Source organism: Haliotis rubra, unplaced genomic scaffold (assembly GCF_003918875.1).
Source record: "Haliotis rubra isolate DU_JTF1 unplaced genomic scaffold, ASM391887v1 Scf162, whole genome shotgun sequence".
NCBI classification, from domain to species: domain Eukaryota; kingdom Metazoa; phylum Mollusca; class Gastropoda; order Lepetellida; family Haliotidae; genus Haliotis; species Haliotis rubra.
Genome location: NW_025765581.1, coordinates 8,049 through 31,206, shown reverse-complemented (window position 1 = coordinate 31,206; position 23,158 = coordinate 8,049). Strand labels below are relative to the sequence as shown.

Sequence of the window (23,158 nt, the reverse complement as noted above, 5' to 3'; positions counted from 1 at the left end):
TCATTTGCAATGACGCTCCACACTATATTTAGACTTAACACTCAGAGTTTAATAATAACATCACTGGTCATTTCCTTAAATATTGCGTTCCCTGTAGCATAATATCCATAAAATATAACAACCGTCCTGTCGTTTTTATCTTTGAGAACAAATCAATGCGTTTACTTTGAAAAATTCTTCCGCGTTTTACAGTTACAACACAGTTTATCCTCGTGGTTTAGTCTATAAATAGATATGTTTTATTCTTAGTGTCCTTAAGTTGTCGATCTAATTGCTGAAAAATACATTTGCTCTGCTGTGCATCACGAATTATTGTAAGAAATATCAGTGGATCAATTACTGATATTATAATCCCACAGACTTCAAAGCCAGCTGCGAGTGAAACAAACCTGTGCACATATTTGTCATCATTGGACCTGATATGCATATTACATATAAGGAAGAAATATTTGAAACTGCGTTATTCAGTTTGTTCAGGTGCATTTAATCGATCTAGGGTGATAAAAAGAGATAAAAACCTAAGGATATAAGGATACTGTGAACGATTCGGTTTGACATTTCATTGGGTTCCTTTCACCAAGGGTATTTCAGGATTAGGACTAAGGATTAAGAGCATGTTTGAAGTCAGCATTTCAGGTAATATTTGTCTGTGTGTGTTGTTGAACACCGCACTTAGCAATATTCCAGCTGTATGGCGGCTGTGTGTAAATAATCGGGTCTGGACCAGACAATTCTGTGATTGTCATAATAAGCATCGATCTACGCAATTAGAATATGATGACATGTGTGAACCAAGTCAGTGAGCCTGACCACCCAGTCCCGTTAGTGGCCTCTTATGACAAGCATAGTTAGATGAAGACCAATTCTCACCCTGATCTTCACGGCCTTTCAGGTAAGGATGACATTTCCAAGAAGTGTCACCTCAAAGGAGCCTACAGACTTTATGTTGAGGCTGACAGCTTGTGTCTGTGTGAACCCAAGAGGAACGTGGTCGTCTGCGAGTGGCTCTACACCAGTATTAGAGGCTACACGAAGACGGATACTTCATTCGTGTTTGAATGCGGGCGCTCCTTCGCCATGGGAGAAGGTGTATTTCATTTGAAAACGAAAGAAGGCGGAAAAATATATGACGCTGTTCATCAGAAAATCCGAATGATGAAAGGTGTCGATGGTTGTGCTAGCTGATAATACTGACGAGGAGATGTTTGCTTTGAACATATTTTATTGTCCAGAAAGACAAAGGGATTGGGCTTAAGTGTTCGGGACCAACATGAAAATTTAGTGACGCAAGGTGATCAGAGATTTTTGACGAGAAGCTCTAGCTGCTGAACCCGATCAAGCTTCCATAAAGCCATCTTAACGCTATGATGATCGTAATTTTAACATGTGCTTAAGCCTGTCGTACTGCTTTGATCAATTTATGGAATGATGTATGCAATATACAACATGATATTTTGGTTGTGGTGCATTATACAATATGATAGATCAGATGTGATTTAATAGACAATGAGATACAAGGGATGTGATTCAATATACAGCATGATATGTCAGATGTGGTGCATTATACAATATGATAGATCAGATGTGATGCAATAGACAATGAGATACAAGGGATGTGATTCAATATACAGCATGATATGTCAGATGTGGTGCATTAAACAATATGACATATCGTATTTGATGCTATATACAACATGGCATGTCGGATGTAATGCTATAAAGCCTATATACTTTATGATATGGAAAGATCAGATGTGGCCCTATATACAATACGATATTTCGGATATGACACTTTATACAATTTACGTTGGATGTTGCGCAATATGCAGTATATGTTGGATGTGACCCTATATACAATATGCTATGTCTGGCGTGACGCTATATACAACACTGTATGCTGCATGTTGCGCTATATAAAACATGATATGTTGGGTATGGTACCACATACAGCACCCTATACTTAAGAAATACAGTTCGCTCTACCACCATGTATAGTGTAATAAAACACACTTTCGCCCTGAACTATTATAGTTAAAGTACGAGGACGCTTGCGTTATAATAGTTCAGGGCGAACGTTTTTTCGATTGTTCTAACCGCTAGGCATCTTAGAAAGGCTGATATTTCACTGTTCTAACTATGTTACATCCTGGTATGATGGATATCTGATTATGTTCATGTATTTGTATATGTCATCATGTAATGACCGCCGTTTATGATGGAAGACTTTGGTTTCATGAAAAAAAATAAAGAAAAAAAAAAATAAATAAAAAAATAAAAAAATATTGAATGCTATGGATGACACGTCCATGAAGTGCCATCCCTAAGTTGGCACCTCACTGCAAAAGCGTTGATAGTCTTGATTATCCTCAGAAATAAATTCCGTTTGGGGTAAAGGGAAAAATAGTTGTGAAAATGAATGAATGGATAAAAAAATCACTGTATCAAAGTCGTGTAAAGAACTTCATCTGACTTTTGATTCAAGGGAGATAAACCGAGTGTCATGTTTGTGAGAGTTGTCGTCCATGGTAATGATGATGGTGTTTATAGAGTAACATGTACAATGTGAATGGCCCCCTAAAATTTGTGTACAAAGTAAGTAACCCCCCTGAATGTCATGTACAAAATCAATGACCCCCCAATGACCCCGGCGTTAAACAACGAACCAACCAACCAACCAAATCTGAATATAGCAAACCACTGTCCCTCAATAAATCTACAGGCACAGTGTGTAACATTTGTTACACACTATATAACAATACCGCATCACTTATCATACGTAAGATACGACCTTTTAGATTGCAGGTATTTCAGTTTTGTTGTGTTTTAGTCATGTCAGTCATCAGCATGGCTTTGATCATAGCCACACCTTAAACAGGGGCTCGAGTGATTGATTGATTGGGTGAGTGATTGAGTGAGTGAAGATTTATAGTCACATCGGCAATATTTCAGCCATATTGTGACTTTAAAAGATATAAATTAACAATAAACGCAATTGAATTATAAAGAACCTGTCGACAAAGGACAGTAAAATAACTAGATTATCACAGTTAGAGAATTAAAACAAGCAAGTAACTTTTCAAATTAGATAGATAGTACAGAATATAACATATTTATAACCGAAGGTAGATCACCATGCTAGGGACCATGGCGACTTGCAGTACGTTTGCTACCTGCATGGACAACAGGGACTCGATCCCCCAATCAGTGGATCCTGGTGTGTAAAGGAAGACAACTGTACACAGAGTACTGCGGCAGGTTGGAGGACTTGGTAAACCGTGACGAAACACCTTATGAAACTATACTTACCCGACGAACACACAAATACAGAAATCTACAACTCGGTATTGAATGCATACGCTGTCGATACAAGTGTTTACGCTATCATTACTCTCAAAGGACTTCGTAGGCCTATTCATATATTGTAAAGCAGATAAGGTTGAGATAAGCTCGTCGAATGCACTACTATTCAGTAGTGTCAACACACGTGTAGCTTACTTCCTTCTTTACAAATTGCAGATATAAGGTTACCCCTGCACCTTAGCAGCTCCCCAAACAACAAAGGTTTCAGAGTGTGACTCAACACTGCGGTTAACTATGTGATATCCATTGATCAGATTACAGTTTGGTAAAAAGATTACCTGTGTTCATTCTCCAGACCGGGTGCTCTATTTGACTCATGAGTCATTAGGTGAAATGTTCACATTTGCGTGGATCAAATGTATCGCAGGTTAACCATGGGTGAATTCTGTTGAAAGCGTTTGGTATGTTGATGTTGTGGGTACGGAGTTTAAACAGACACATGTTTCATGTTTGATTTGGGCGTGTCCTCTAACACGGGTAATTACGTGTGGTTGCAATGTTTTAGATACCGTTTTTAACTTATATAAATGCACCCTTAAACGGGTTCCTACTGGCTCAAACAATATGGCGTCTCATGAATAACGAACGCTGTGACAGGTCACGGTGGACTTTGTGGACTTGACAAAACAGCCTTTGAGAGGACGCTCAACAATTCAGGCAATCGGTTTACAGTAACACGCTATGAGCAATGTCATGGTTTGTGAATGAGTTGTGTTTTGCGCCGCTTTTAGTAATATTCAAGTATTACGGCGGGAGACACATGGAATGGGCTTCACAAATTGTACCCATGTTGGGATTCGAACCAGGGTCTTTGTGATGAGCGAACGCTTTAACCACTAGGCTACTCCCTCATGAGTACAATGTGTGAAGCCCATTTCTGTTGTCCCCCGCCGTGATATTGCTGGAATGTTGCTAAAAGCGGCGTAAAGCTAAAATGACTGACTGACTCACCGTCAGGGCAGCCAACGTGAAATCTGATAAGAGTACCCTCTACACCTGGAGCGAACCTAAAACTAGACTTGTGTAGAGCCTGTCTGCAATATATGGGATAATGTGATAGATTACATGTGGTTTGTGTAGCAACACTAGATTGCAGTCCTAGCAATGAAAGGTATATGCCGTGTCTGACCTTGGGTTGTAAATATCTTCCGCTTGACGTAAAGTTTCTCATGCTTCAATATTAAGACGCGTTACCAAAGAACTGTACTATTTAGCAAAGGGAAACTATACTTAATCGAGATACAATGTTCAGAGTCTACTTCAGCGGAGAGTATGAGACGTCCAGGAGATGTCACCTCAATGGTGCCTATAACCTCTTGGTTAAGGACACAAGCTTGTGCCTGTGCGATCTCGCTTCTAACCGGGTCCTTTATGAATGGCCGCACAAGTATATCCGAAGATATGGGAAAACACATTCGTCATTCCATTTTGAAGCTGGAAGAAGGTGTCCAACTGGTGAAGGTGAATTCGTTATGGAAACAAACCAATGTCCTGAAATTTTAAGAGCTGTCAGAGGAACATGGAAAACATCATCAGAAAGAGGGCAGACAAGAGGTATGTCGTATTCGGATAGTGAGCTGCTTACTTCAAATAATGAAACAGTAAAACATGCCACTACATAAGTTGTGTCGAACTTTGATGAGTCGAGCATACGGATGTCCCGAAGTAAAAGCTTGTCCTCTTTAAGTTATCATTTGGCGTTTGGCTGGAATTTCGGATAACTCGAAGTATTTATGTAGGTCATGCTTACATAGTCAATATATGAATATATTTTATGGTCATATATTTTATTTATTTGTTAGTTGTTTAGCAATAATTCAGCTATATTTGGGTGGTATGTAAAGAACTATGTCTGAACGATACACATCATGATTGATGTCATGAGCATCGATGTACTTAATGTGGAGGAGAGAGTGAGTGAGTGAGTTTAGGTTTAAGCCGCACTCAGCAATATTCCAGCTATAAGGCGGCGGTCTGTAGATAATCGAGTCTGGACCAGACAATCCAGTGACAATCCTGTAACAGCATGAATATCGCTCTACGCAAATGGGATACGATGACATGTGTCAACCAATTCAGCGAGCCTGACCACCCGATCCCGCTAATCACCTCTTACGACAAGCACGGGTTGCTGAAGATCAGTTCTAACCCGGATCTTCAAATGTTCGTAATTTGGTATTATGCATACTATACATTCACCAACCAAGTGACGAGTCTGTCCACAAGATTGCCTTTTACAACATGTATAGTTGCTCTTATGACAAACACTGGTTGCTGAAGACTAATAGTGAGCGTATCCTAACCCACCTGCACATCCAGAATACATGCAAAGCCAAGTCAAATGTCCACTGAACAAAGCACCTAAACATATGGTACAGGGCAACATGGAAAATTACATAGGTCATGATTTTCGTAAGCATTTTTTTGTGATAAGAATGGGGAGCGGAAAACCAGTTCTAGTCCGGATGTTCGAGGGTGTGAACCTTGTTTATCTAGTAGATACAGTTCAGTTGATTCATTTATATTACACCTGGGGGATAACCTAACGATACATCCGTACAATATTCATTACACCCAAGCACGATCTATTCATTGACCAACGTGACACGATGGAAAGATGTGAAATACTTACATTTAGTCTCAGCAAAATAATGTAAACCAGGGACCAGTTCCACAAAACGATCTTAGCGCTGAGGTGTCCTTAACACCCATACTTTAATGTAAGCTTACGATCACTGCAGCGCAAACACCGCGGGCCTGTGAACTGACCGCAATTGTATTCAACTAGGGCCCCGCTCCACAAAGCGATCTAAGCGTTAGGATGTCCTAAACTCCCATACTTCACTGGATACTTATTCACCTTAGCGCTAAGAATGCTTTGTGGATCGGGTGTCTGTGATCTGACCACGATTGTATTTAACTAGGGCCCCGTACCACAAAGCGATCTAAGCGTTAGGATGTCCTAAAGTCCCATACATCAATGGATGCTTATTCACCTTAGCGCTAACAATGCTTTGTGGATCGGGTGTCTGTAATCTGACCACGATTGTATTCAACTAGGGCCCTGCTCCACAAAGCGATCTTAGCGCTAAGGTGTCTTAACTATACCCAACCCTTACAATCTATGCATAATGCTTTGTGCAACGGGGACCTGTCAACTGACCACGATTGTATTTAACAGGATGTATGCGATCTCCTGATGAGGAACAGAGAGCTGCTGAAGGCCACACGAACGTAAATATCATCGGTGCAAGACAAGGCTTTTTAGACAAGAACAGGTCTAGGGATACCGGCGGTGTTTACAGTGAACCGTATAGTATAGACACAGGAGAAACCTATCTGACGGCAGTTGCAGAGAAACAACATTACAACAGAGACGCGCTCGATGGCAGTCGTGCTGGACACCCTCCCAAGTCAGATGCGGAACACATATACAGTGAGCCATATACCTCATAGACTGTTCTTCATAACAGATGGTATCTTAAAGGAACGTGTTCATTGTTTATGTTTCTTGATTGTTTAACGCTGTGCCCAGCAACATTACAGCAATATGACTGCGATCAATAATTGGTTCTGTACCAAGCAGCCGTGTATTGACTTACTGAGTATCGATTTATGCAAACGGGACAACTGACCCGTGAAGATCCGGTTTAATATTGGTCTTCAGCAACCAATACTTGTCATAAGAGGCGATAAATGGGATCGGGTGGTCAGGCTAACTGACTTTGTTGACACATGTCATCGTACCCCAGTTGCGTAGATCGATGCTCATAATGCCAGTCACTGGATTGTCTGGTCCAGACTCGATTATTTACGGACGACCGCCATATAGCTGGAATGTCGCTGAGTGCGAGGTTACATAACGAACAAATAACACAATTACAATTATGTAAGTCTCATTGTTTCTCACAACTTTTTCAATTTTCACAATTGTTGTTTTGTTTGGAAATTATCATGTCACGTATTTATCTCTTGTACTTTGTTATCTCGAAATGTTTATCTTGAAGTTTGTTAAAGATGCTATAAAGAAACACTCTTTTTTATTTATCTGCTTCATTATTTTCCAGATGGGATTCCTTGGCCTGTCGTGTGCTTTTTTCTTGCATTTGTATGTAAACTGAAGTATGTATTGTGATGCAAATATATTTCAATCACTGGGCCAATAAAACAGAAATTGACCAAGAACTGCAGCTGATCTTGAGACTTACAAATACAAATAGGGATATTGTTTTGGCTGAAGCAAATACATCGTCAAATAAATGAATTATCTCAATATGAATAACATATGTCAATAATACTAGTATGAATATATGTGAGTATATGTGAGTGAAGTGTACTTAATCCTGGCTTGTTAATGTTTTGTATATGTAAGGAGGTCAACATGAGTGTCGTGGGTATACTGTTACCACGTCCTGCAATCTAATGTGCAGTGTGTGCATGTCGGGGTGGTGATCAGCACGGGACTTCTCTTATCACAACTTTAGGGTTGTGGGTAAATGACCCATCAGCACAGTAGGGATATTGTTCCCACACAATACAATACAGTGGGTCTTGTCACAGGAGACCAAGCGGGCAACATGAAAAGCAGGTATTACCATTGGGATGAGGCTTTGTTTGTTTTGTGAGGGTCAGCCAGACTCAAACAGAAACTGTGATCACATAAAGCTTTGACGTGTTTTAGGAATGTTTCGGATTGCGCAACGTTCCCGTTTACCAGAAGCTGTAACACACACACACACACACACACACGCTCGCACGCACACACACACACGCCATTTTAATGTATTACCAAACTGTTCAGTATGTGTCAGATTGCCTACATAGGATACGTGAGTGAAAACGAAGTTATGTACATTTAGACATTTGTAAAGAATGTGCCAGATTGTGTATGCGAGTCTGGACCAGACAATCCAGTGATCAACAGCATGAGCATCGATCTGCGCAAGTTGGGAACCGATGACATGTGTCAACATGTGTCATAGGATACGTGAGTGAAAACAAACTTATGTGCACTGATATGTTTGTAAAACATGTGTCACATTGTCTGTGCGGGATACGTGAGTGAAAACAAAGTTACGTACACTTAGACATTTATAAAGCATGTGTCACATTGTCTGTGCGGGATACGTGAGTAAAAACAAAGTTACGAACACTTAGACATTTATAAAGCATGTGTCACATTGTCTATGCGGGATACGTGAGTGAAAACAAAGTTACGTACACTTAGACTTTTTATAAACTATGTGTCAGATTGTCTGCATAGGATACGTGAGTGAAAACAAAGTTACGTACACTTAGACATTTATAAAGCATGTGTCAGATTGTCTGCATAGGACACGTACGAAAACAAAGTTACGTACACTTAGACATTTATAAAGCATGTGTCAGATTGTCTGCATAGGACACGTACGAAAACAAAGTTATGTACACTTAGACATTTATAAAGCATGTGTCAGATTGTCTGCATAGGATACGTGAATGAAAACAAAGTTATGTACACTTAGAAATTTGTAAAGAATGTAGTTTACACGGGATACGTGAGTGAAAATAAAGGTATCATGATGTACATGCAGAATCTGTTAAATATGTGCCAGCTTCTGAATGATGTTCTCGGTAACCTAGTCTTTATTTAACACAAATATTACAAGTCTCCTTGTCATGTATTCTTCATGGTTGTGTTTTGTACATGTATGTGTCAAATTATTATCATTATTATATGGGTATTTATATAGCACTATAGTCCATCCATCTACATGCATGCTCAAAGCGCTTTTTTCCCTCGATCATAGGATGTCAATCTCAACGGTACATATCATTTTTAATCTCAACTCCCTGGGGATGATGCAACTCGTGCAGCCACCGAGTTAAAGTGGCTTTCCCATCCTTACGGGGGACACATTCACAGCTGGGTGGACTTGGACATATAGTCAGTGTACTTTGTTCAAGTTCACTGCACGTTGCTGTACCCGCAACTAGGTGTTTGCACGTATTCATGTGGCCACCATCTGGTCATATACCAACGGATTCGTGGGACCTTTTAAGTGCACAGGGTTGTGTACTGTACACTAGGGGTTGTGACAAAACTAAAAGAGCCTGCACACAAAGTGGACTCTAAGGTTTTTACACCCGGTCACAGGTGGGATCGATCCCGACACATCAAGCTCGCTGGATCACTAGCCTGGCGCCTTAGACAGCTCGCCCACAACGAACAAAATTATCTGATGTCTCTACTGATCAAGCAACAAATAAACCTGTGACAAAAGATATCATTATTTGTTTCTTTGCAGCTTAATACCAGACTCACCTGTATGACGGTGGCCACTGTGCTATACAGTCTAGTGACTGATATCATGAGCAAATGGCCCATGCCACTGTGGTATAGTGACACGTTATCGACCAAGTCAACAACAGCCGGAACCCTGACCAATTTGGTCATCTTTTATAATCAGCATAGGTTCTTGGGGCCTATGTTAACCTTTGTTGGTAGAATATCGGTTGCATATAGTGTAATGAAACCTTGAAAGGAGGGTAAGGATGCGGGACCACACTAGTATGTTCATGCTTTTTGTATGCTCAAGCATTCAAGATAGTTACACTACAACTTGGTTCTATTACAGCCAAACACCGTTGTGTCGAAGCTCAATGGCCCTACGTAAATACTTCGAGTTATCCGAGGTTCGACGCTGCCGAAATGTTGACTAAGTAAGGCATATGCATGGACACAGCATTTACTTCAAGGGAAGGGGCGGTAGGGTAGCCTAATGGTTAAAGCGTTCGCTCGTCACGCCGAAGACCAGATTCGATTCCCCACATGGGTACAATGTGTGAAGCCCCCGCCGTGATCTTGCTGGAATATTGATAATAACGGCGTAACACTGAACTCACTCACTCAAGGCAAACGTAAGACAACAGAAAATGCAACACAATGGTGGTTGTTATCAGTATACGACATGCCATATAAAACTAATAAATAAAATAATTTTTGAATACAGGCCTAAAACACAAAACATCACTTAATACTTAAATTAAAAAAAATCACCAATAGATCACAAACACAAAATATCAACTTAATACTTTAACCGCCCAACCCAAAATACATCAACGTATGACGTATTTCATAAAAATTCAACATTTGTTTCTTCAACACGTGTGGCAATGTGTATAGAGCTCAGGTCACAATGAGGTGAAGTTAAGCAACGTTGGACGCGGACTGTGCTCGGATTGGTGACAGTGTTTGGCAGCTTGACTCCTGAGAGTTTCTATGACTTCAGTCCTGCCCCACCACGAAGCACATGAGACATGTGGTTTCACCTTAGGCAAGTGAGTTTGTTCAAAATTGCCTCTGTTCACCCAGCAGAAAATGGGTACCCAGTGGGATAAGTTATGTAACCACTAACCTTCTAGCGCCTCACAGGCAGCTTGGGTTATCCGGGGTAATAATAATCCGATCAGCGCTTTGAGCATGCATTGTGCATGGAGAAATGCGCATGATAAATGGACTATAATAACATACATGTACAGAAAAGACACATAAGGATCGCTTGTTGTATGCATACAAGGGCACAATGTGTGAAGCCCATTTCTGGTGTCCCCCGCCGTGATGTTGCTGGAATATTGCTAAAAGCGGCGTAAAACCAAACTCAGTCAGTCAGTCAGTATGCATACAACACGCACAGCATTGGGTATTATTTGTTTGGATCGCCTTGTCAGTTCGTCATGCCATGTCCACGTGACCGTTCCAGTAGTGCATATATACACGCCCTTCATGAGGCGTACAAAACGTCACACAAAGGGTATAGAATTACCTCACCGTGTTTGAATTGGATAAACCTGTCAAGCAGGTAGGAATGAGTTCTTTGTGATATTGACACGAGACCAATAGCCTGATTTTACAACATTGAAAAAACCCCAAATACGGTAGGAAATGCGGATTTGAGTATTGATTTCCTCATATTAACATCAGACGTTTATTTCATATGAAGTTTCACCTTAGAAACATATGCTCATCGTATATTGCCATTTGCACAGGGGCTTTGCTGTACGTGATGACCGGATTTGTAGACATTTCCATGCATGATGTAGAAAGTTGGTATCTTAGAAAATGCTTGATCATAGAGTATTTCCAATACATTTTACTTGTAATATGTGCTGACAGATCCGAATGTTTTCTAAATATATTTCAGTGGGAAAGCATTTTTAAATTTGTAAATTTTGAAATGTTTTCAGGCCTTAGAAACGTATGTATCATTCTTGATATCAATGGAATGTATTTGAACATTGATCACATAACCCGTAAAACTAAATGTAACCACTATGTGAAGTGCTAGGTTCACCTTGTATTATTTTCATAAATGCGAAAACATCAAGGATCACACTGTTGCCATCAACCTTCTACAATTAATCGCCAGCCTACGCAAAACAGTGTTGTGCAATGGAGGTGAGGTGAGGTGAAATTGGGTATTTACGTCGTGCTTATATGACGACCTGCATGCGTGTGTATGTATATGTGCGGCTGCTTGTACTAGCCCAGACTGAAGCTGGTTTTATAGTGCTAGCCCACTGAGATACCATGCCGCAGTGAAGCATGAATACCCCACTCAGACACATTATACTGACTCCGAGCCGAGCAGTCCTTGTTGTACCCATTAATGCCGAGCGCCAGGCAGGGATCAACAAGTACCATATTTTAACGTCTTTTGGTATGACACGGTCGGGGTCGAACCCGCGACCTTCCGCTCTCCGGGCGGACGCTCTACCACAGAGGCGGTCTTGTGCAAGGGAACATGTTCAATTAGGTTACTAACTTCATCATTTCCTTTCAATTTGTTGCCAGTTCATGTAAGTGGAAGCTGGAAGAAAAAGGCCCCAGGCAGATTTTGATCCTTTAAGTGTTTTATCACATGTTCTTAGTCACATGGGTATTTGATAGGTCTGTATTCACAATATCATTACTCTTTTCCAGTCTACTGGGTTTTTTAAACCGATGTCTAAACTACAATAAACGAGATGTTTTGCATCCGTGAGCTATTCAACGCAGGTGGGTTCTTGAGTACATGATTCCTGCATTCACTCAGTAACAGCTAAATATGTAAAATATTTGTGTTTTTAAGCTGAAAACCTACAGTAGGTAAGTCTTCTTTCTAAACTGAAATATAGGTAATATCGTCATTCTTCAGTTATCTGCCCCTTTCTAGAGTCAACACGAGGCACTTACTATTGAAGCTGTAACAATCGTGGTATGAAACTCATGGCTTGAAGGGTGTAATCACAATGACAAGCATCAGAAGCAAAATGCAGATCGTTCTTATTTTTGTTTGATAAAAGTTTGATAAAATTACCAAACCAAAACAAAATTAGGCATAAATAATCTACTTGATTGTTTAAATATTGTATCAGTTTACTTTTTGATAGTAAGTCCAAAACGTTTTCAATTTCAAACACGTTTATGAGTAATTATCGGGCAAGAATTAAATACGTTTTGTAGAATAGTTACCTAGTAGACATCTTGAAGGGAGCGGGAGTGCTAGATACTAATATAGACAGAGATATAATTAGATTACGAATAATTAGCTGTGATAATGATGCACATAATCATTATTAAATTACACTCACAATTATGAATTCTCAAAAGTTACATTGCATGGCAACCTTCATATATGGAGAATGAAACAAGTCAGACTGCTATGTTTTAACACATATTTGTGGAACCTTAGTTCCTGAAACGCATGACGTAGTAGTTTTCTTTGGGTACGCAACAAAAGCTATTTCAATATCCCATTTCCTTAACTGGCCATTCACAGTCTTGAAAATAATTGCCCATATTCCAACACAAGCTATGCATGCAATGGAGGAAAAGAGACAATCATTTACTATAAGCAAAAAGCAGCTAGAATGCCAATAGACATGCGATATGACAAATAAAGGTAAACATTGAAAAGAATCCACGTATTCTTTCGTCAACAGGGCGAACTTCATTGGCATTTTTCTTTTGAATGGGATACCAGCATGAGTTTGCATTCCATTGGAAGTGATGTTGCTGGAGAACATCAATGATACAGCTTACAAATTCACTGATAAGGAAACATCCATCCTTTTAAGAATACACGTAGTTGCCCCGGGTATCACCAGACATGTTTGGGATTCACCACACATGTTTGGGCAAATGTCAGAAACCATTCAAAAACATTTAACATCTGTCAATAATGTTGTGTCTAAGACCAAGCATTCATAAGAGCTTGAAATATAGGTGAAATCTTTGTCGTGCACAATTTCTAAGGTATTTAAGCCTATCTTATCAGTGAACAACATTTACAATTATTTCACGCGTTATTAATATATGAAACAGTGGCCATATCCACACACCGCTGTCAGGTTTGTTCATAGTCTCCCAAATGCTATGTTATTTCAGGACTTGAGTAATAAATGCAAATTCGTCGGCTGTTTGATACATTCAAACATTGATCTTATGGGCCTCGATTGAACGTGTATTTCCTAGCATGGTTAAATTTGGAAAACATTGTTTTTTCGTGTGGTGAAACATATTGACCAGGTTGAGCGACACATACGCGTAATGTCTCAGTCCTACCAGGAAGTTATGCAACCTTTATGTGTCCATTGGAGCATTGCAGAGTTATTGTCGGAGTCTGAGGAAACCTCAACCAAAGTCGATTTGTTTTACCTTCTGCAGCATACCCAAGGTGTCAGGACATTGTGAATATCTGTGAATTTGAATAAGACATATCTCCTCAATGTGGTACACCTTGTCAACACCGTGATCTAATCAGTCATTAACGATTTGAATGTTGACAGTGTACATGCACTGTTTGACTGAGTATCTTTCGTGCCTTGTGAGTACATAGGCTATGGAGGATCATCCTACGTTCTTCAGAGTCAACATCAGTGGGGACGAGATCACGTCTAAGCGGTGCCATCTTAAAGGTGTGTACTGCATTGCTGTGAGGGACACAAGCTTGTGCCTGTGCGATGTCAGATCCAACCGGGTCATCTATGAATGGCCGTACGTATGCATCCGAAAGTACGGAAAGTCTAGCACCCAATTCACTTTAGAAGCGGGACGGAAATCCTCAACTGGAGCAGGTGTTTTTAACATGGAGACAGCCGACGGTTCCCTAATCCTGAAGCGTGTGACGGAGAAAATTGAAAAGATAAAGGCTGCTAAAGGTAGGGTTGGTGATTTGCTTGGAAATAGGTGACAATGAAATTCAAGTGTACCTGCGTGTACGTGCACGTAATGTTAAGCATATAACATGTAATTAGAAATAGATGTTGCATTTCCAGGCCATTGCAACCACTTTTTGTCTTAGAATATGTACATGGAAAGTAACAAAGCACCACGTATTTGGATTCCATAGTTGTTGTGTCCATAATGACTCTATAACCTTCTGAAATGTGTCCGAACATCTTTTTGCGAACATTATTTCATAGTGATTCATAAACACATGTTCTGTCATCGTGTCGCATGGTGACAATCACTAGATTGTCTGGTTCATACTCAATTGTTTTACAAACAACATCCTACAGCTGTAATACTGCTGAAACAAATATATGCTCATGATATAGTCACAATTGTACAATGATCATGCTATTGATCACTGGATTGTCTGGTTCAGACTAGATTATTTACAGACCGCAGCCATATAGCTGGAATATTGCTGAGTGCGGTGTTACACAACAAACAAACCAAACCAGTTCAAGTGATTGAGTTTGAGTCCCAGACTTGATATTCACGCGAAAAGATGATCTCAACACAACTGCTGGTCTTGATGTAAGAAGGGGGTGATAGAAACTTACCCTTTTACAGTAATAAAAACGACTACAATGCCAGTTTAATACACGCTTTTCCAGAATATGCCTGACCCCATTTGAACCCCAAAGAATCTAATATACTGTAGGAAAAAAATAAGGGATCACATGAAAGCACAAGTGTTCCCTTATTTTTTCCCAGGTTTCTTCACAAACTTTGTATCATATAGCTTGTGAAGAAACCTGGAAAAAATAAAGGAACACTTGTCCTTTCATGTGATCCCTTATTTTTTTCCCTTAGTAAATATCACCTTCCACAGCAGCATAAAGTTAAGACCTCCAATGAAACGATGATATACAAAACCAATATTGTTTAACAATTACACTCAATATTGTTTAACAATTACACTGACATATAACAGTATCCTGCCTCATCGATGCAAAGGCAAGTCGGCAGTTATCACCACATTGTATGTGTCATTTCTTCAACGGGTTTATGCATTATTGACAAGATGATAGGTGAGGTGAGGTGAAATTGGGTTTAACGTCGTGCTTGAGACTGTTTCGCTCATATGACGACGTGCATGCGGGTGTATGTGTATGTGCGGCTGCTTGTACTAGCCCAGACTTAAGCTGGTTTTATGGTGCTAGCCCACTGAGATACCATTCCACAGTGAAGCATGAATACCCCACTCAGACACATTATACTGACTCCGAGCCGACCAGTCCTTGTTGTACCCATTAATGCCGAGCGCCAGGCAGTGACCAACAAGTACCATATTTTAACGTCTTTTGGTATAACGCGGTCGGGGATAATAGAGATGGTCAAATATATATTCAATAGTAACGGCATTTAGATATGTATCATCAACCATTTACTATAAAATTCCTCTCAGGTGTGAAGTGTGTTATCTATTTATCATCATATTATCACCATAATTCACAATTTGTCATTTACTGTTCAACAGGATGTAAACAAAGTCCCGCCAGAAACAAATCGGACCCTCAAAGGAGATCCAACTCATCTGAAGAGGATGTTCACTTGTATGCAAACGAGGACACCATCATGAACAGGAACGATGTAGTGTACGACAAAGTGGAATATTAGGCTTCAGGCTACCTATATATGATGCCTTCCGACACTCGGAAGACTCGGCATGCAAACATACCAATGTCTAATGTTGTCAAAGATCTGTGTGTTCCTAACGCTGGATTGGCAACGGGACAGCAAGTGAATGATCTGTACAGAAAATGCCATCTCCATCTCCTAAACTTTGGGAAAGTCATCAATTCAAAACTGATACTGCAGCTGCATCCTGCTCGATCCTTGATAGTCGCGCGAAAGGACTTTAGCAACAGTCTTTCAGCTAATCTGCCATCGAGCCTGCTAAACAAGCTACGACAGACGTAAAGGAGACACAGCTGTGACAAAACTGCCACAGACTCCAATGTGACACTTGTGCGTAAAACACTTCCGGCTGGTGAAAGAGTGTGTTTAGAAATTTTTCCCTGACACCAGTGTCTTCATGGCCAAGCTCCTCCATACCTTTTGACCGGGCCCAAATGTACATGTTCTTACAGTCTTTAAGATCGGAGTGCCAACCGATGGCTAAAATATATGCCCGGAAATTGATTTCATTTGGACACAGATCTTTCAGTGTTGCAGCTGTCATAAAATGGATGGCACTACCAGTCCATCTGAGGCAATCCCAGTCACTAGAACAGTTCGTCTTCATTCAATTCGTATCTGTTTAACGGTGTCGGTCGGACTTGAGAATTTTGACTCTCTCCTTGCCTGATCTATTCATGAGCTAGCTAAGTGGAGGCGGAATGGACATACTGTTTTATCATCATAAGGTGTAAAGGAAGTTCTCAGGAGGTGGAATATGGATCTCATGATAGAAACATTGTTTCTGATGTGTGCATTGGACAAACAGCGAGGAAAGACATCATTGTTACACCCTATTACCTACATGCCGAACACACAATACCTTTTATATAGTGAGTGAGTTAGGATTTTTATTAGAAAGTGATGAAATGTAACGGCAGCTATGTTTTCTTTGTGAGGTATTTTAGAAGTTGTGTAGATGAAGGAAAGCCAAGTTCTATAAATAGTCAACTTCTTTATTGCAATGAATCGGACGTTTCAGAGTAGGTACTAACACCGTAATCAAGCAAATATTGCTATGCTGTGGATTGCACTTTCTTAGTAAAGAACAATTTGGGGGGTTCAAGTCCTGTCTAACCCACTCTTCCACTTGGAAACCTCGGTTGCTGTTTGGGTAAAATTTGTTTGCTGTCTACTTTTGGACCCCTCACAACGACAGATGGGGTTCGAAACCTAAAAAGGATTTACTAGATTTTGTACTATACCATGAGAAGTTATGGGGGAGTTTACGAAAGTCATGACGTCATACACATTGTGTGGAATGTATGAAATCTTTGATATATTTCTATGTTATATTCAATATTTGTTGCTACGATGCTCTTCCCACACATACCCGTACTCAAAAATCAGTGAGCCAAGCATCTTATAACCTATATATGTGGAAGGTGATTTTATAAACACTAGACGTACACACTAAATACTAAATAAAACGCCTTGAATGGTGAATTAGTAATGTATCAAAATGGCGAGATTTACGATTTACATTCATTTTGATGCTCCACAATGACAGATGAGCTTATCACAGAACAGGGAATGTCCCACAGATGTTCGATTGTATTTGATTGGGAAAGTATTTTGAACATGAATCTGCATCAAGTTGAGGGATGAAAAGTAGGGACATATTTGAGCTGAAAAGAGCAGGCTTCGCACCAATAGGCTCAAATCAAGTATCTGTACATACACCACGTTAAGGGGTCTAATAAGGCGTTATGACGTCATTCGTTTGTCAGTTGGTACCAGTGACGTTATATGACAAGGAACATAAGCACTGATATGCCTATTATGGAAATAGAACTCTCGGCAAATATGAAAAATATGGATCGAAAGAAAACGATATTAGGTTGTGATATCTGTATTATTTGGCTTTGAAACGGGGTCTTCCCACTTACCCAACCCCTATTGTTTCAGTAGAAGAAATCACTGGGGTGTGATAATCCCCTTTAATCCCTTATTATTAAAAAACACCAGCGCTGTTAGGATTCACTCGACAGAGCAACTGCTACTTCAATGTTGTTTTAATGACTGTATGTGTGACTTCATGGTATGGATGTGTTTTTAACAATTTGAGTTCTGATTCTGAAATCTAATGTTTTATTTGTCAAACTTAAATTCTAGTGAATATTGTCCGCCTCCTCGAAATCCATATGTTTGTGTTGTCTGTTTATCTCACACAATAAACACAGAGTTTCTTGTGACAACTGTGTATAGTCTTCAATGCTTTTGTTTTCCGGCTGCCGTGGTGAATTGATTCAATATTACAGCAATCTAATTTATATATTATATATCTTCTTGGGAATGCATTGCGTTAACAGAGAGCATTCTCAGATGTGTGGATATGCCTGGGCATTCGGGGAGCACCACGTACACACCGGGATGATCAAAGTTGGATATCTGGATGTTCGAGGTCGGTTGGGGAAGAACCATGCCTTTTCCTTCTTTAGAGAAGTGTACAGTAGTGAAATACATTTGCGTAATACAATCTTCATCTGAACATAATAAAGTGGACTAAACAATAACGTGATCAAAAGCATGAGCATGGATCTAGGCAATTGGGATACGATAACATAGGCCACCTAAGTAAATGAGTCTGACAATCCGATCTTACGGCAAACATGTGTTTCTGAAACCAATTCTTACCCGGATCTTTTCGGGTGCACAGGCATATCCACTTAAGAGGATAATTGACAGAAAATCATATATTCAAATGTAGTATTAATTATTTAATGATTTAAACAATAATAAGTAAAATTACTTCCCCAAATCCACGGTTCTTAAGTTACTCAAATTGTTCATCACGCATGAAGGTGTTAGGGTTACTGATTTTGAATTCATCGAAGTCCTTGAAGATCATTTTGACGCTTCAACAAAAGGATAGTCTAGGACCCATGTACCAATCAAAGCGACCTTCTTTAGTCGAAGACCCAGTCAGACACTTCCCAGAACATGCCCCATAACTCTGGAAAACAAAGTTCATTTCAGCTTACCAGTAGAGTAGTAACCGAAAAATTGCCAGCAGACAAAGTCAACGATCAGTAAAGTACAGATTTCTGAGTTTACTTTCAAATTCCGGATGGTATTCAACAAAAACTAGTACTAGAATCTGTACTTTACTGAACCCCAAATACAACATGCTCCAGTTGACTGCTTCCTGAACGGCATAGTGTGTATTCATAGCCTTTCGGCCGTGGGAGCCGTGCCAACATCCACTTTTCAGAAAGGTCCATAAGCTGCGTGTTTTGTAGTCCCAGTTCTCAGATTTCTATATTTGTGGAAGACCGTTGGCTAGGTGGGCCAGATCGCTGTCTTCTTGTGCTCGCGACTAGGTGCCTGACTGTGAGAGTATGGGTTCGGATTCCGGGTGGGACCTCGCCGTAAAAATAATAGAATCTGTACTTTGCTAACAATGTGCAATATCAACTAAATAACATGTTTACATTTGGCCACTTTCTTCATGGCAGCGTGTATTCACCATCAAGGTAGTTTTAGTATAACTTCCTCGTGAAGATCCGGGCTAGAATTGATCTTCTGTAACTAAAGGGATCGGGTGGTCAGGCTCGCTGACTTGGTTGACACATGCCAACGTATCCCAATTGTGTATCACGTGATTGTCTGGTCCAGATTAGATTATTTACAGACCGCCGCTTGAATAGGACTGAGTGCGTAAAAATCAATACGTTTGCGATGAGATGACCAATAAGGGGTTATACCCTCGCGATTGGTCAAACGTACATTCGGGCATGGCCAAATATAAATTGTTATTTGTTTTTGTCTTTGATTTGAAGAGTATTTCGTTTTTCCAGTTATATCATGGCCTTTCATTCATTTTTGTGTGAGAGGAAACCATTTCGGTGACGCTCATGAGCTCTGTGTGTGTGTGTGTGAGAGAGAGAGAGAGAGGGAGAAAGAGAGAGAGAGAGAGAGAGAGAGAGAGAGAGAGAGAGAGAGAGAGAGAGAGAGAGAGAGAGAGAGAGAGAGAGAGAGAGAGAGAGAGAGAGAGAGGGAGAGAGGGGAGGGGAGAGGGAGAGGGAGAGGGAGAGAGAGAGAGGGAGAAATCAAACACATGGGCTTTAACAATACTTTATACAATCTACATAAGCCATAAGCCCAAATATTTACAAACAAGCATCACACACATTATGACAGGTATTGTAGATTGTAAAAAGTATTATTAAAGCCCATTTGTTTGAATTTAAAAAAAATAGTGTTACAGTCCGTGTTCTCAATTATATAGAGATAATATTTAATTGTGATGTTGAAATGTGTATATGAAAACTTGCTTTTGAATGTAATTTTGTGTAGTTATAGATTTATGTATATGTGGAAACTTGGTCTCGTCGCTATATGACGTTGCGACGTTACATTTTAACTCACTCACTCACTCACTCACTCAATAGTCTTTATTGATGTATGACAATATTACTGAGTGCGACGTTAAGCAATCAGCCAACCTACCAACCTTCTCTGTAAGTCGTGCAATATTCCTCAAACTCCAATAGTTGATGTCTTCATAACACTCACCGACATAGTGACTGCTACCGGAACTGAATCGTTAGATGAAATGTACTCCCAAAGCATAGAATAGTGATGTTTTATGTCTGAAAAAATCTCTTTGGGTCTGACATCCTCCTAAAACTTCCGATTTATCATTAGATTTAACAGACGGACAGAGAGCTCTCTTAGACCTGGTAAACCTTGAAACATGCCCTGGGTTATTCTTATTTCAGTGTCTGCGTGATCACGTGTCGGAAGGTCAAAGGAAAGCCTGTGCAACAGGAGGAAACGCATCCCTTGTTTTCATACAAATAACACCGATGATGCGGAGAGGGAAATATTTTCAGATGGACTTTACACGAAACCTGAAAATACAAACTACACTTTTCAACCACTGTGAATTGCTATCATTATTTAGCTGGGACATTATGTTTCACGGGTGTGCTACATGTGCTACTGCAACTTCCTGAATGGTTTTTCAGTTTCCTGTGAACAGAGTATGAACTCAATGTAACGATAAAGGAAGGGGGGAAATGAAACGATTAATTGAATGAAACCCTAAAACAACCTACCAAAAACCATAACAAAACAAAAGAATAAACGAAAAGGAACAGTAAGACAAGATATTCACCTCCATTCATATCATATCATCCATCACATCACATAAACATTTATCCTGCCTCATCTCACATACACAGTTATCTTGCCTCATATCACATAAACAGTTATCCTGGATCATCTGACATAAACAGTTATCTTGCTCTCATCTCACATCATCTCGTAGTTATCCTGCCTCATCTCCATAAACAGTTATCCTGCCTCATATCACATAGACAGTTATCCTGCCTCATATCACATAAAACAGTCACCCTGCCTCATATCACATAAAAACAGTTACCATAAACAGTTTATCCTGCCTCATCTCACATAAAAACAGTCACCCTGCCTCATATCACATAAACAGTTATCCTGCCTCATCTCACATAAACAGTTATCCTGCCTGCAGTTATCATCATCACATAAACAGTCACCCTGCCTCATCTCACATAAACAGTTATCTCCTGCCTCAACTCACATACACAGTTATCCTGCCTAATATCACATAAACAGTTGTCCTGCCTCATATCACGTACACAGTTATCCTGCCTCATCTCACATACACAGTTGTCCTGCCTCATATCACATAAACAGTTATCCTGCCTCATCTCACATACACAGTATCCTGCCTCTGCCTCATTTCACATAAACAGTCACCCTGCCTCATATCACATAAACAGTTATCCTGCCTCATATCACATAAACAGTTATCCTGCCTCATCTCACATAAGCAGTTACCCTGCCTCATATCACATAAACAGTTACCCTGCCTCATCTCCTAAACATCTCACATAAACAGTTATCTCCTGCCTCATCATCACATAAACAGTTATCCTTCCTCATCTCACATAAACAGTTATCCTGCCTCATATCACATAAACAGTTATCCTGCCTCATATCACATAAACAGTTATCCTGCCTCATCTCACATAAACAGTTACTCCTGCATCATATCACATAAACAGTTACCCTGCCTCATATCACATAAACAGTTATCCTGCCTCATCTCACATAAACAGTTATCCTGCCTCATCTCACATAAACAGTTATCCTGCATCATATCACATAAACAGTTATCCTGCCTCATATCACATAAACAGTTATCCTGCCTCATATCACATAAACAGTTACTCCTGCCTCATATCACATAAACAGTTATCCTGCCTCATCTCACATAAACAGTTATCCTGCCTCATCTCACATACACAGTTATCCTGCCTCATCTCACATAAACAGTTATCTCCTGCCTCATCTCACATACACAGTTATCCTGCCTAATATCACATAAACAGTTGTCCTGCCTCATATCACGTACACAGTTATTCACTCATACTCACATAAACAGTTATCCTGCCTCATCTCTCACATACACAGTTATCCTGCCTCATCTCACATAAACAGTTATCCTGCCTCATCTCACATACACAGTTATCCTGCCTCATCTCACATACACAGTTATCCTGCCTCATATCACATAAACAGTTATCCTGCCTCATATCACATACACGGTTATCCTGCCTCATATCACATACACAGTTATCCTGCCTCATCTCACATACACAGTTATCCTGCCTCATCTCACATAACACAGTTATCCTGCCTCTATATCACATAAACAGTTATCCTGCCTGCATCTCACATAAACAGTTATCCTGCCTATCATCTCACATACACAGTTATCCTGCCTCATATCACATAAACAGTTATCCTGCCTCATATCACATCACAGTTATCCTGCCATATATCACATAACAGTTATCCTGCCTCATCTCACATACA

The 23,158-nt window shown here is 40.0% G+C and overlaps 2 protein-coding genes across 3 annotated transcripts; both read left to right on the top strand.

Moving 5' to 3' along the window:
* The first annotated feature begins 4,314 nt into the window (after positions 1-4,314).
* Positions 4,315-7,704, top strand: LOC124271639 (docking protein 2-like). Of its 2 annotated transcripts, XM_046706792.1 has the most exons (3): positions 4,343-4,914; positions 6,542-6,796; positions 7,428-7,704. In XM_046706792.1, exons 1-3 carry the CDS (start codon positions 4,605-4,607, stop codon positions 7,493-7,495), a joined length of 633 nt encoding a protein of 210 aa, XP_046562748.1. In that variant the 5' UTR covers positions 4,343-4,604; the 3' UTR covers positions 7,496-7,704. The 2 variants fall into 2 exon arrangements, 1 of the variants encoding a protein (XP_046562748.1); XR_006897095.1 differs by having other exon boundaries at positions 4,315-4,921; positions 6,542-7,704.
* Positions 7,705-13,928: 6,224 nt separating this feature from the next.
* LOC124271638 (docking protein 2-like) lies at positions 13,929-18,494 on the top strand. The gene is made up of 2 exons (XM_046706791.1): positions 13,929-14,541; positions 16,092-18,494. Exons 1-2 carry the CDS (start codon positions 14,223-14,225, stop codon positions 16,229-16,231), a joined length of 459 nt encoding a protein of 152 aa, XP_046562747.1. The 5' UTR covers positions 13,929-14,222; the 3' UTR covers positions 16,232-18,494.
* The last annotated feature ends 4,664 nt before the right edge of the window (positions 18,495-23,158 follow it).

What these genes read in the sequence shown, in the direction of transcription:
- LOC124271638 (XM_046706791.1), top strand. Translation starts at nt 14,223, where the DNA reads ATGGAGGATCATCCTACGTTCTTCAGAGTCAACATCAGTGGGGACGAG. An exon ending in AAAGATAAAGGCTGCTAAAG is followed by an intron (nt 14,542 to 16,091) that starts GTAGGGTTGGTG and finishes ACTGTTCAACAG; the next exon opens with GATGTAAACAAAGTCCCGCC.
- LOC124271639 (XM_046706792.1), top strand. Translation starts at nt 4,605, where the DNA reads ATGTTCAGAGTCTACTTCAGCGGAGAGTATGAGACGTCCAGGAGATGT. An exon ending in AGAAAGAGGGCAGACAAGAG is followed by an intron (nt 4,915 to 6,541) that starts GTATGTCGTATT and finishes TGTATTTAACAG; the next exon opens with GATGTATGCGATCTCCTGAT. An exon ending in AGATGCGGAACACATATACA is followed by an intron (nt 6,797 to 7,427) that starts GTGAGCCATATA and finishes ATTATTTTCCAG; the next exon opens with ATGGGATTCCTTGGCCTGTC.